Source organism: Taeniopygia guttata, chromosome Z (genome assembly GCF_048771995.1).
Source record: "Taeniopygia guttata chromosome Z, bTaeGut7.mat, whole genome shotgun sequence".
NCBI classification, from domain to species: domain Eukaryota; kingdom Metazoa; phylum Chordata; class Aves; order Passeriformes; family Estrildidae; genus Taeniopygia; species Taeniopygia guttata.
The window spans coordinates 49528330-49543744 of record NC_133063.1 but is presented as its reverse complement, the minus strand read 5'-3'; the positions used below and the strand labels follow the sequence as shown (position 1 = coordinate 49543744).

The 15415-nt window shown below is 36.1% G+C and overlaps 1 protein-coding gene across 1 annotated transcript in view; it reads right to left on the bottom strand.

The window, feature by feature from the left end:
• Positions 1–213: 213 nt before the first annotated feature.
• The window catches only part of SLC1A3 (solute carrier family 1 member 3), a 64980-nt gene continuing 49778 nt past the window's right edge, over positions 214–15415 (bottom strand). Inside the window, exons 6-10 of the mRNA XM_002194998.7 lie at positions 9671–9966; positions 7397–7630; positions 5483–5677; positions 4002–4136; positions 214–2778 (exon numbers count right to left, since the gene is read on the bottom strand). Coding sequence (XP_002195034.1) covers positions 2574–2778; positions 4002–4136; positions 5483–5677; positions 7397–7630; positions 9671–9966 — 1065 coding nt within the window. The 3' untranslated portion in view covers positions 214–2573. The remainder of the gene's footprint in view (positions 2779–4001; positions 4137–5482; positions 5678–7396; positions 7631–9670; positions 9967–15415) is intronic.

Sequence of the window (15415 nt, the reverse complement as noted above, 5' to 3'; positions counted from 1 at the left end):
TCTTTTAATTCTTGATGTTTCTGCCTCCCACCCTTTACTTCTTTATTTTTGATCATGAAACTAAGTATTTGGAGAGAGGAAGCCCTGTTCAAAGCCCTGCTGTACAAAATGGCCTGTAATCCCTGAATCCCATACTGAGTTCCTCATCTCTGAGTTTGTGTGAAGCTTTTATTACAGAGCCTTTGAAAGAAATCTAAATCACCATAAGAGCAGTAATGTAAAACTATTTTTATTGAAAATACATCTACAAAGTAATGTTTCTCAATCCACTCTGGGTGCATATCAATGCAGAACCGATGAGAGATGCGGAAAGGAATCTTTCTATAAAACCTGATTTCCAAAAGAAACAAAGTTAGTATAAAAAAGATCACATTCTTTGTGACACAATTAAATTTTCTCAGCTGATGTCATAGAAAGACAGCCTTTTACATTGTCTTTGCAATGTATTTCCAAAGAAAATCTTAACAAAAATTTTAAATGTTATGCCATAAATTCTACAGTTAATGTTTATACACACATTCTGAATACAGTATCTATATAAAAATATCTCTAATTATGTATCAGAAAATGCCTGTCTGTATCCTAGATTTGCATTCTGTTAGCAAAAAAAACCAAAACCGAAAAAAACAACCCATATTTTCTTTCAGTTGTTCATTTAGAGATTAATTTAGAGCTTTCTTGGTTTGATGTTCAGTAACCTACATTAAACGCTGCTCACTTCATTCACTTGAGAGTTCTTGCTCATATTTTGCAAATTACTCAACTGGAGAAGATTGACAGGAATTTTCAATCCCAAAAAAATCAGTCTTGCCTGAGAAAAAGTTTGTCTTTGACCAGCATGCTGACATTTTCACCACGGTTACTTTACACTTTACTGATGGGACTTTAAGTAACAGATGCAACACATTGAATGTTTTTGGAATAGCAGCTGGGACAATGCAAAGGGATCCTTCATTTCTGTCATTAGCATTATTTTGGCATGAGGACCAATAAAGAAGAAAATGGAATATTCCAATAAAACTGGTAATTGAAAATTATTGTGCCTGTCCATTTATAGTTTTTCTTTCTCCCAACTGCATCTGCATTATAAAACTTTCTGGTTTAACCTCTCAAATAATGTAAGGCAGAAAGGAAAAAGTACCTAATTTATAGTTCTAGAAAAGGGCTTTTTCAGGAAATAATCTTGAACCAAAAAGCCACTGTATTACAAGTGCATTGTTTTCTTTTTTTCATTCTTTCCTTATTTATTCCCTGAAAATTACCTACAATATTTATTTTTTTAAATCCTTTCTAATTAAAACTTCAACATATATTATAGTATTTATTATTTTTGAATTTGCATATATTTTCCTAATAAAATACAAAACCATCCATTAATTTTATTTTCTAAAGGCTTTTATCTTCTTTTTCAGGTGCTACTGGTAAACGCTCTAGGAATTAAAAATTTCACATTAAGATAGGGAGCCTTCTCCAGATGGCAAAATGTCAATTCAGTTCATACCTCCATAATTTATTAGTGGATCAAGAATTTGGGAGGTTTCCAATCAGAAAATCTCTGCTGGTCTCAGGGATTCAGATTCAGAATGCAGCCCATTTGGGAGCTGAACATCTCACCCTCTGCACCTTCTGTAGAAGGCTGGCACTGTCTTCTTATAATTGCTTATTAAGTAGCTCATTAGTGCATCCAGAGCATGCAAATTTTTTTATCCAAACAGAGATGAAGACACATTTTCTCTCCCAGATCAGGGTTTTGCTCCTACAAACACACAGACTGTTTAACTGGGTTGTGATCTTGAAATTAAGGGAGCAAATCCAGATTGGAAGTACATACATGCATGTGTAAATGTTTGCGAGTCAGTGGGAGCCAACTAGGCTAAATTTTTATAAAGATCAGCTGAATCTAATTCAAAAAACTGTCTAGATAAAGTAACTTTCTCAGAAATATTTAATCTCAGCTGGTAAAAGTGCTGATTTGGGGGTATTTCCTTTTCTTATTTATATACTTCCCCCTTTTTATCCCCTCAATTAATCTCCTGCTTTTTATTTTCCTGCTAGTATTTGAGCAATAATATAAGACTAGAGAGAAAAAAATCAGATAAAATAGCGAAAGTCCTGTCAATTTACTTAGATGGATGCAGTTACCAAGTTAGAAGTGTTGATGGTGTGTTTATAGGTGTTAGGAATTTTGCAACAGGTATTTAAAAAAATAAAAACCACTTTCAGGCTCTGTTATCTGTTTTTACTTTCCAGTTCATAAAAAAAAAAAAAAAAAAAAAAAAAAGAAAAGATTCACAGGACTGAGTAACATATACACAATCTCTTTTTTTATCCCCAGTTAGCATATGTCTAGCAGGACCAGTGTTGTTTGTTGCCTGTTAATTTTTTTTTAAGTCGGAAGCCAACATATACCATGATCGCTGCTAGTTTGGAATATGTTTTCATTAATTCTTTCCAGTGCGAGCATAAAGGGAGAAATCAAGGAATAGATGAAGTTGGTGAATTCAAGATATAAATCGCTGGAAAAAGTGTGTGTTTTCCCACACTTGTAGTGCTGAACTCACGCTTTCTCTAGCCTACATCTTGGTTTCACTATCTATTGGTTTCTCATTCTCATTTTCTTGTGAGATCAGTTGGTATGGTTTCTTCATTTCATTCTCCTCTATCACAGAATTACCCATCTCAGCATCCCTGTTCTTCAGCTCATGCCGTGATAAATGTTCAACAATTCCTGCTCCAATGGAGTCTCCCAAGACGTTGGTAGTGGTACGAAGACGATCCCTAGGGAAAAAGTGAGTTACTTCTACTTGCTCAGGGAAGCAAGCAGACTAGGTGTTAAAAGTGGCACCAGATAAATAGCTACCAGATGAGTCACCTGTTTTATATACATTCACTTATCTGAACTGTTAAAGCCATGGCTTCTCCTAGAAACATTAACAAATACAACGGGATATGGAATCGCAAAATGTGTTAATACTCTCAGCAAATTCACAGCAAGAAATGGTCATGTGATGAGGATGGCAAAGGGAGAATATGGCTTCTTGAAGGCATTTTGATACCCTTGAGTATCAAGAGTTTGGGTTTATACCCTCTCAACATGTAAGCCAGCAAAAATTTACCTTATTATGTTTGTTTGTCTCCTGACCATAAGATATGGTGTGTAATTCAGGGTGGAATTGCGCAGGAATGACTCAAATTACACAACAAAAATTCATCTCTCTCAGAGGGCTCTGCTCAGCAGGGAGTAACTGGTAGTGTCAGTAGGTAAGCATCCACCTACATCAGGTGGTTAGATCATTATGTTATGTTATGTTATGTTATCAGATGAATCAGATGTTATGTTCTGATAACAACACAGGCAACTTCTTTCAGCGATCACTTGAGAAAATTGAAGGGTAAAAGCCCCAGAAAGGCTAAATAATATTAGATGAAATAGAGGCTGGAAAAAGTCTTCCTTTCATTTATTTCCTGGACCTAGGTATATATATTTAAAGGTGCATGTCGTCTTCTACAGATAGATGAATGGAAAAACAGAGGGGCAATACTTTGTGCTGCCAGTTACACAATTATTTTTCATTTCTGCATTCATGGGGTAGACATATGAATCTTTCCTAGATTAGCCAGTCAGCAATGCTGCAATAAATTGGTTGGAACTGATCCAGTTCTGAGTCTGATTGACTTAAAAGTTATTATTGTCATCCTACAAAAAATAAAAGAATAAAGCAATTCTTTGCTTATTTAGTTATAGTGTATCTGAAAGTTTTCTTAGTATCTGAACAATACAGGTTTCTATGTAAACTTCCGCATGCAAAAGGAACCATATTTAAGAAACACCCCTCACTATCTCCTCTAAGAAAATACCTTACTAGCAAGAAATAGTCATTCTTTTCAACACTTGTTTCCAACTGCCTTCTAGAGCAAAACATTTTAGTATAGCCACACTGAGCTGGGCTATTTCACTTCTAAATAAGGTCTAAGACTTTAACTTCCATAAAAATACTTACAAGAACCAGTCCACTGCGATGATAAGAGTGATATCATCTGTGGGCAAACCTACTGATGTGAGAACAATGACCATGGTGACCAGTCCAGCTTGAGGAATGCCTGCAGCCCCAATACTGGCAGCTGTAGCAGTGATGCTGTGCAAAGAGATGGCAAGAACAATTAACTGTTTTCTGTTATTAAACTGTAATAAAAGCTCTCCTTATCATCAGTCAAACTTTAAAACCAGATATAAAGCAAGAAAGCATTTACTCAGTAGTAAATAAAAAGATGAGCCTTATCTGAACACTCTATAGCTGCAGGGAACTATGACCCTTGATCCAAAGTGTTTCACTAAATCTCTATCCAGAAACCTTGAAACATGATTTTTTTAGTGATAAATTCCCTACTAGATGCCAAGGGCCAGAAAAAACCATTATAGTTACATGTCCCCACCCATTAAAAAGCTCTCTCCACAAGCTCAAACACGTTAAAAGAAAAGCTGAGGAGGTAGTTCTGTCCTGGCAGATCTAACACAAGAACTTTTGCTCTCTGTCCATCTCACTATAACTTCATGCCAGGTGAAGAAAGCTGACAGAAACCCTGAGTTATACTGTCCAGCGACTTTATAGAAATATGCTTGTTCACACCTGGTTTAGGGAGAATTTGTTTTCTCAGGTAGTTTGCCAGGGAGCAGCTCTAGTATTAATGAAAGTGAAAAAATTTCCTTGGGGAATGAAGGCAGAGTTTTGTCTTAGGTTGATGAATATTGAAATAAAATGGTGGGTTTTATGGAGCACTATTTCTGAACTTTCAGTGTTCCTATGTGATAGATATGCGTCTTTGTCCCACAATGCCCACTTGTCCTCTTGCTGACATTCCTTTATTCTGCACAAGTATCCATCACCCTTTTTCCTTAAATTGTGATAAACAAAATGAAATTAAAGCAGATCAGTTATCATTGAATGCCATAAGTAGTGAGTTGTTTGCTGTTTTATTTCAAACAAGAAGGGTTATGTGCTTAACCTGTGTTTACCATTTCTGTCAGCTGATGTAATAAAACTGTATTACTGTTCCTTATACAGCTAGCCCTGACAGTCTCCAGAAACCAGGAAAACACTTCCTCTTCTAGCAACACTGTGTTGACTTTATGCTTCAGCTTTGTACTTGCATTATAAACTACCTGGTAGTCATTGTAAGTCTGTAGGTCCCAACAGCTGCATGAGTTCTTAAAAAAGAAAAATCTGAAATTAATTAAATTTTGTACTTGTCTTTATTAAGTGCAGAAATGGGTGTATTACATTACAGTTTTGTTGAAAGTTTCTCTAAATGAGAAGATGTGCTGAATGCATCTTCTCTGTGAAGAAGATGTAAATTATAGATAACCTGATACTGCAGAAGTTCTTGTTTTTAGGTCTGGATGCTTTTGTTTAATCCCACTTAAACCAGGAAGGGGTCATCACAAAGGTGCTTTTATTAAATGTGGTAATGGTGGTTTCCATACCTGATTGTGATAATCTGTCCAAAGTTCAGCTCAAAGTTGTTGACTTGTGCAATGAAAATTGCAGCCAAAGCCTCATATAAAGCAGTTCCATCCATATTAATTGTAGCACCAACTGGGAGTACAAATCTTGTAACTCGTTTGTCCACTCCATTTATTTCTTCTAGACACTTAAATGTGACAGGTAATGTTGCAGAACTGAAATAAAAAGAAAAAATATAATCTATCATATAACTTCTGCAAAGAGGGAAAGAGAAGAGTGCCACATTTATAATCACAAGACAGTTCTTAGTTTTTATGTGATCTACCAGAATTGGGTTTTTTTAATGCAAATACTGAATTTAAGCATTTCTAATGGTGAAGGTTCTCCTAATACTCTTGGAAACTTTCCCCAGCTGGTTATTACTGCCATTCTCTATATAATCCCTAATCTGAAAGTGTTTAAGTTCAGTGTTTTGTCACAAGGTTCTTCTGCCAGTCATAGGAATCTATCTATAATTCCTGCTTCTCAGTTTTAAAGTCATGGAGCTGCGATTGAATCTTTAAGCATTATTTTATGGAAGGTATACCAATTGGACTATTCAAACCTTCAGTAAAAAGCTTGTTTTCTCTCCCTGTTTGTGGGCTCCCCTGTGAAGGGCATTATTTTCTGACCTATGGGCTAAAACCAGTCAGCAGCTAAGCACCACACAGCCACTCTTTTGCCTCCACACCTTGATGCGACAGGAAAAACCAAATGGAATAGGAAGAACAAGAAAATGGAGGGGTTGAGAATAAAAGAGTTTAGTAAGTATGGGAGAAGTCTGAAAGAATGAAACAATTGATATTTAGACACTGCTCCCACAGATGGACCAGTGGCCAGCAAGTTCTGGAGTACTATGTGGCCAACCTTCCTAAAATCCTTTTTCCCCCTTTCATTGCTGAGCACGATGTATGTGGCATGGAATATCTATTTACTTACTTTGGTTCATCTGTCTGGCCATGTGCCCTCCCAGCCCACTGTGAACCCCTCAACTCACTGTGGGGGCAGAATGACAGTCAGAGAAGGTCTTGATCTGTGCAAATACTTTGCAATAGCTAAAATGTCAGCATGAGATCATTGTTGTTTTGGCTAAAATATAAAACATGGTACTATATGAGCAGCTATGAAGAAAGTTAACTCTGTCTGAGTCAGGCCTGCATCTCTACATCTGATTGGACTAAAGTAAAGAGCATTTCAGGTTACTTGATTCCAGCAAACCTTCATTGCTAAATACTTAGCAGACTTTAAGACTTTGAAAACTCTATCAACATTGGTAAAATACTGAACAAAAATAAAGAGGGTCTGTGTTAGAAAAATATCTTTGCTGACAGTCATCTTACATTTGAATTCTGAACGGTTTTTAAATCCACTTGCAGTATGCTGTCTTGCATCAGCCTAGGTTTTTACTTCAAAATAATCTCAAACACCAAGGACTCAAATTAAGTATCACAGGATATCTGATGGAAAGCCCCTGTCTTTAGGACATATTTTTAAAATCTACTAAAATGGCTCCTGTTTCATGAAAGGTCAAATGGTATAGAAATATACACTTTATTGTAATGTTTCTTTTTGTCATCTATGCAAACAGTTTTTTTAATTCACATGACATAACTCTGACCCCCTGCACAGAGCAAAAGTGGCATTTTTGTTGTAGGTTCTGTATCCATAATTGGCTATCAGGATTTTGGGCACAAAATGTCAGCTGCCAATAGGAATCCCCTCAGGACTTTTCTGTTTGCTGCTTCATTTTGCCATGCACATTCTTTGCCAGCTCTATCATTCATTATTAAAACATTACAAACTACTTAGAATATCAAACACCAAACATTAAGCAAAATTGTTTCTTAAACTAGCAATGCTATAAAAAGACACTGCTTTAAAATATTTTGTTATACCTGGAAGATGTTCCCAGAGCTGTGACTAACGCCTGGATTAAGCCTCCAATAAATACCCATGGATTCTTACGAGTGATCACGAAGTAGAGAAGAGGCAGGACAATGACAGCATGAATTAGCAAACCAATGATAACTGTTACAGTGTACATGGCAAGCTGACCACCGATCACACCCATATCTTCCATCTCAACAATCTTCCCAGCAATCAAGAAGAGAATTCCAAGTGGAGCATACCTGCAAGTAAGGAATCAAAATAGCATTACAAAACAAAGTAGAGATTCGGCCCCCCCATCCATCCTGTTTGTGTTTTTATATGCATAAACATAGAATTTCACTGTTAGGAGGCTCCTATTCAGGAGTAGTTCAAAAATTTAACTCTTAACAATTCAACCTGGACTGAATGAATCGCAGCAGTGAATGTTTTTGGTGGGATTCAGCGGATTCAACATCTGGTGAGCATTTCAAGATGCATAGCATGCCTTTTGGACAGGTAAGGAAATTAATTCCCCTTGGAATTCAAGTATAATATAAAAGCCAATCCTGTTATAATTCTGCCCGTGTGAATGAAGGCTAAACTGACATATGGGTGTAACTATACGAAGCACCCAATTCTATTCCAGTGCTGTTTCCCATGCTGTTGGGGTAGGAACCCACACAGAAGCCTGATAACTTCTGAAGATTTCAAGCTGCTTCTGATACCTAAGATTTTTAGCTTTTTATATTTTTCACATATTTGCAGCTTTGTAACTTTGGCTATAGCTTCTAGTATTTTTCCTACCTTTCTTCCCTACATTTAGGAACAAAAAAGCTAACCTTATAAATGCATTTCTAAATATTGCTTAGTTTTATTCCAAGAAGAGTACAAGGACATTCTGTTTTCCAACCAGAATGTGGACCAGACGTATCAAAAGTGGGGCAAAAGTAATTTCTGGACCGCTTCCAGCGGGGCAGGACCCCAGGAATAATTATCTGACCAACTAACCTTTTAACTGGGCAGTGCATGATAAATATAATAATGGACTAACCATATAAAAATGGTAGAATTAATATACCACGTGTGACATTTGTCATATTGTGTACCTGAAAGGTTTCAACTAAAGATTTGCTTTTATATTAACTCTAAAGTTTTTAGGAAAGTCTGTCTATTTTCCAGGCATCAATTCTGGCTATGTTACATTTCATCCAGTTGGGCACTGGATAATATATTCATCACCATGAAGACACGAAACAATCTGTATGTCAAACGTTGGCAGCACAGGTGGGATGAAATGCTTTTGCCTACCAGGAAGCACAGCTGGAGGTGAAGAAACAGTTGGTGCTGAGCATAAAACTCGAACATAATTCTACTGCAGCAGTAATTTAGGTACAGTCCTACTCCTATAAATGTCCACTTGTCTTCTCACAGTAAGATACCACAGAGCAGAATCTATCCACTATACCTCAACTGCCCTTTACATCATCAAGTCCATGCGGAAATTTATCTGAATCCACTGCTTTAACATTTAAAATGTGCTTGTGAATGAGAAAAGATTTTACTTAATGGAGGAAATATACTTAATTTTGGTTTAATATCTAGTATGGCAGTAAATATATGTGCTCCTGAATAAACTCTTGGAATGGCTTTTTCCTGTAGTAAAGAAGGCAACAAGCTACAGATTCTTAGTTAACCTTCTACCTAGAAAATAATGAATCCTAATTTTTGAAAAAAAAAAAAAAAAAAAAAGAAAAAAAAAAGAGGGAAAAGGTATTTATTTTATTTACCTAATAATCACAGTAATGAAAGCAGGAAAATTATGTGTATGTGTGAGCAGTGCAGCTACAATGCAAGGATGTACATGTAAACTCCACAACTACAGGAACCAGCTGTGTTGGAAAATTATGATAACAAGGTTGCTGTGTAGAAATAAGATTATGGGAGAGGTTTGTTGGTTTCCTTTAATGAATTCAATTAGGATGTAAGGAAACTTCAACAGCTTACCGCTGTGATTGCTATTTTTATGAAGACATAGAATAGGTCTGATAAGGGTAGCAACTTCGGCCATAGACCCTGATTCTTCTCATGTCAAAAGTGAAACCCACTGAAAAGTTGGTATGTTTGGGCAGATTATGGTCACAGAGAGTTACAGCTCTCTTTTTTACATGAAAAAAGTTCCAAGGTAGATACAATCTTGTCGTCTGACTTTCTGCCAAATAAATTCTTGCTACTCAGTGCCTAAATGTGATGAAAAAATATTGTTAATAGCTTAAAAAGGCATTTATCGAAGAGGCACTTACCACATGATTAGAGCTACCAATCTCATGATAGCCTCATTAAGGCTATCAAAGAAGTCTTTCAACGCCTGACCTTGCTCCCTCATGCTCCCAATCACCAGGCCAAAGCTTATTGAGAACACCACCAAGCCAAGGGCATTCACTCCATTCACAGAACCTGGAACAGGAACTACTTCCTCTTTCATTCGGGTGAGAGCTTCCATTGCTTCTGACACGTTGCTTATTATTGAAGTCATTGTGGATGTGTCATTGGATGGAATAGCTACTTTAAACTTTCTCTTTTCATAGTTGGTTTTGAACTGTTAAAATGAAAACAAAAGAAAGATATAAATTTGGTGAATCATATCAAACCAAGGCTAAAATCATAAATTAAATTACTATTTATCTAGGAAAAAATGTACTGTGATGAATACTTGGTTTTCCTGAAAGCAACAAAAATCCTATTAACTTCAAAAGCTAAATCTTCAGCTTTAGCTTCTAGAAATAATTTTCTCATAAATAGACTGAAGTAAAAAATGCAAATTTGTTATGCTCCTATATTCTGTAACAAAACTATTGATTCTTAATTTGCATTTTACATAAATTGCTATTTTCCCTAACAAAAAATTCCAAATGTTTATAGCCCTTTTTTGGCTAGTGAGAATATTTTCTTGTACTCTGGACTTTATTTTTTCATCTTTTTGTACTGAAAGAAATAAGACTGAAGCTAACTTAAACGTAACATACCTCTTTTTTCTTTTGTTGTGGCAAAGCCATTAGTTTACTGTGCAGTACAGGTCACCACATTTTTTAATTAGAGAAAGTGTTATACTTTAAATGATTCCTTTATGGAACAGACAATTCAATTTCTAAATCTCAATATGGTCCTAAATGTCTGTTTTGAAAACCACCCAATGTTTTTCATTGTGTTTCTTTCACACTCCAATGTTTTTCCAAAGAGAAATTTACAGCCTGAATAATTCTATCTGGGCTCAGGAAGTCCTGCAGCTTTGTCCAGTTAAATTCTGTTGAACACGAAGTATACTAAATATCACTCGTATGTTCCTCATGTGTCTCAAGATGCTAATTAGTCCATTAAAGCAGCAGAATGCTGGTGTTGAGGCTATTCAATAACTTTGGATTTTTATTCTTTTATTTTTTTTGAGCTACCAGGAAAGCTCCAAGTATCCTTATTGGTATCTGTTGAACACTTCAGAAGTACTTGAGTGAAATGAAGCAATTTCCAAGATGGGAAACCTGTAGGCCAGATACCCTTGAGTTTTGAATAAAATTTGTTAAAATCTTTTAAGATTTGGGCTGTACAGAAGTCAGCTAAGAGCTGTATAAGCAGTTGGCTGACATGGAAAAGCCCAGTTCCACTGCTTCACCCACTCACAACCAACCTGTGATAATTCTTGTTTGATCTCTTAGTGAGACAATTCTACTTTTTGAAGTGGCAGAAATCTCACCAAGCAAAGAATGTCACCATAATTTGGGTAAAGCCTGGGGAAGTGAATCAGCTCTCACTGGCTGTTGGAAGATCAGAGAGGGAAAAACACAGAGACTGGAACTACATAACCAGGGAAGAAGGCATGGGGTTGTCCCTTTAAGTAACATAAGGGTATTAAATTGTAAACAGAAAAGTAATGTAAGTGCTCATTAAAGTGGTTTTATTCTGGCTTGTCAGGAATGTTGAAATACTGCCTAACACTTTACATCACTCTTTTCCTTCTATTTTTCTTTTTCCTTTTTCTTTTCCTTTCTTCTTTTTCTTTTTTTCTCTTTCCCTTTCCTGTTTCCTATCTAATTCTCTTTCCTTGTCTCCAGGTGTGGTAATTGTGTTACATTTCTATTTTTATTGCTGTTTTTCAATAGGAAAAAAACCTTAGGTGCAAACCCATTAATGCAATTCTGTAAATAAGTTGCATTTGCAGGCACACGGATTAGATGAACATAGAAAAGCAAGCTGTTGAATGAGTTCTGGAACAATAAAGTCTGGAATTAAAGCCTAATTTCTCATGAAATTACCAATTCATTTCCCACTTTCCCTAGCACATCATAATTTATTTGGTTCTTAATCTCCTCCATTACCCTCAGGTTCTTCTCTCATTTCTACATGACTAGGTCAAAAGTGTGATACAGCTGTAGGACAGAGTTGGATGTGTGCTACCTGCCTGTTGGAACAGGCCATGAGCTAAGTCATAAACCACTTTTCCATAAGAGGCACCATGACCTTTACTTGTCTGAGAATTGCCCCCCTCATATCAGATTAGGTCAGAGTTGCCCACACATCTACAAAATTGTGGTGACGGACTGAGGTGTTGGGATCTGTATGGGAAGATATTACTTTCAAAAACCTGTGTTAGAAAGAATTTTAGGTGGTAATAAGTATATGCCTTAATTTTATACTCATTGTGGAATTCTGTCACAGCAGGAATGTGCTTTTAATTTATTACTTACGTCTCTTTTGGGGTATAATACGGATTTTTAAGAACTCACTCAGCAAAGTCCTTTTCCATTTCAGCTACTAGACTGGCCAAAGAGATGTAGGTCTTATCTGTTCGCTCACCTTATTAATCAGACTTAAATATTCAGAAACATTACTATGGAGAATAGTATTTCTGGAACCCCTTCCAGAGCAAGGGAGAAACAGCTTTTTTAGAGTGAGATTCAAAGTGCTAATCTAAGCAACAGAAACCAGAGCAACTTTAGTTCCACTGGAATATTTACTTGAGCTGCTCTTTCTTCCATTATGGCTGATTGAGCACCAGGAGATGCCTGTGGATATATGCCTGCTGTCGATCTGTCCTATGCACAAAGTTGTCTATCAAAAGCCACAAGAAGTTCTGTGGTAAAGCAAAAGAAATCAAAGCAATCCAGATACAGGGAACACAAGGGATGTATCTACTGAGGAAAAAAATGTAAGGTGTTGGTTGAGTTTTACCCTTACTATTGCTCTTTCAGATGACATTAAAGGAAAAACATAAAATTACTTGGTCACCACAAAATATATTTTCTATGTGTGAAATGGTGAAAAAGCCAATGGCTAATAGGAAGTGACTGGATGAAGGACCACCTTCAAGATGTTAGAAACTGCTTTGAAATAGATTAATTAATAGCAGAGTTGATTATTACTGCTCTGCAGAGTAACTGGTGGTAAGAATTAATTTTTTTAACTTTTATGATATTCCTATTTTCAGCAGATCTCTATCTTAGTGGCAATCAGAGTTATCAGCTTTTAATGTAGCTGAAACTGACAGTTTAATTTCACATTGTGATTCTGCTGATTCTTGTTCCTTTGCAACTTTCGGAAATAGAAGAAATTAGGCAAAACAAACCACTCATTGTAGGCTTAAGTGTCTCAGAAGAGAGAATAGAGGTGCATACATTGATAATATGTGATGGGCTAGGCAATATTACTGAAGTCCTATAATTTTGGGAGGATATAATTTTGTTGGGCCTACAGGAAGAGGCCTATTTTTGCCTGGTAAGTTATTAGATGCAAAATACTCATAATTGTTCCTTAAGTTCATGTACAGAGAGCAATTGAGGAGCAAGATAAATGTTATTTGAATGTATTAATTTCAACAGCTTTCTATGAACAATCATATCTGCACGTAAAATGCAAAAATAATGCATTTCTGGACTTTTTTTACAAGACATGGTGGTAACCATCAATTGGAAAATTCAATTTAATTAATTTAGCTTACTGTGGAATAGACAATACAGGTTTTGTATTGAATAATGCAATGAATCAGTTCTTTACAGTGATTATTATGTTGGTTTTATTAGTGATACAAGATATCCCATCATTTGACTTGGATATATTGAAGGACTTTTGAAGAAGCAATATTATAACCTGGCATCAGCATAATCCATTTGTTTAACTTGCAGAAAAGGTAAGTGCGATGCTAGCTATTCTGCAAATTCAGAATTCACTGTCATAATTTACTCTGAGATACTGTCATTAGTACTGTCTGTGCTAAGTCTGTATGATTATGCAGCATTTTGTGAATAATGATTTTTAAAATTACAAATTTGCTTAAATGCAACCCTCAAAATTAAAAGACAGAGATATTCCATCTTCTGAATTGTTTTTTTTATTTTGCTTTCCATATGTATATGTGTGAAAGCATTCTAAATTTTCTGTGTAAGAGCTGATGACACAAGTCATATTATATCTTTACTCCAAATTATCATGAGGAATAGAAACCATGTATTAGTTAGTATTCATTTCTGGATGTGTGAGCAGCAATTCCTTTGACAAGTTCAGGAAAGAGTATGTACTAAAAAGTATCTCAGAAGAAAGGCAGCTATCAGATGCAGTTTTTAAAGCTTCAACTGGCATCAAATTATACCTATTCACACCAGAATGACCCTTGCCAAGTTTTTAGATTGATTCTGTTTCTCTTGATTTTGCAAGTTTGCTTGTGTTTCTTCTGCCGTCTGATACACCTCCAGAGCACAGCACAAAGAACATGCAGCTAAAAAGCAGTATCTGCTTAACAAACAGACTGCTCACTACTACTTAGCCCCAGGCTAGACAGCATTTTTTAATTTAGCAATAAGAAGAAATGAAGAGAGAGTGGCCAGAGCTGAAAGATAAACCCAAAGATTTCTTTAGATATCCCTAAACTGGGGTAAATGCAAGGGTATAGAGAAAAATTTGAAAAAAGTAATCTAATTTTACTTAAGTGTGGAATATTCACCTGCAGTCAATCTATTCAGATTCTCTTGCTACTTATAAAAATCACAAAATCCTCATGTGCACTGTGCATAGTGAATGTTGTTCTCATATGAGAACAACCATAATCAGAAAACATGTTATTTAGATTAATAATCTGCTGTTTAAGAATCAGTCTGAGAAGGCTGAGGTACCAAATGAATTCTTTGTCTCAGTCTTCATTATCTGGCATATCTCTCCATATCTCTCAAGTCCCTGAATCTCCAGGCAGAATTTGGATGAATCAAGTCCCTCCTACTTTACGCAAAAGTTTGGAATCACCGAATGAAACTGAGTGGGGCATGAAAAAATGCATCCCAGGATCCTGAGGAAACAAAACCACTTTCCATCATATTTGAAAATTCATGACAGTCAAGTGAAAAAGGGAAATATCTGCAAAAAGAAGAAGCATGAGGAGAAGTAAAAGAGTGGGGAGGCAGCTTTGGCTCACAGTCTTGCTGGGAAGAAACAGGAAAGGGAATTCAAAGGACCAAACAACTGAAAGAGGAACAGTAGAAAATTTAGGAAGATACGTCCTAGATAAGTCCTAAGGTTCCAGTCTCCCTCCAGGACTCTTTGTCTCCCAGCAGCAATAATATAAAAACATTGCCAACTCCACTTAAAATCTCTCCCACTTTGGTTATGCTCTCCATTTCATTTAGCTCCTTCCAGAGGCTTCCAATACAAACTAGGAAAGAAACTTGCCTAAGGATGCTCTAAGACATAATGTGCACATCTGATCTATCCAAAGATGTGATTTAAATGTGCAGTACATATTCCAGTGATGATTTCCAGGTGTGTAAAGCTGTGGGGTAGTGTTACACTGTTGAATGTGGACAGCTATGAGAAGTACTGTGTTCTGATCATCAAACATGGTGTTATACAAACAGATTTGTGCCGGATGGCTCATTCCTCTTCATATATCTTCTGAGAAACATACAAAATAATGGAAACTTATGGAAGGAAAATTGTGGGGTCAGATGTACAAAATCATCTGGATACCTAAGAAAATTACACATACTTGTAAGCTAAGATCTTTTTTAATA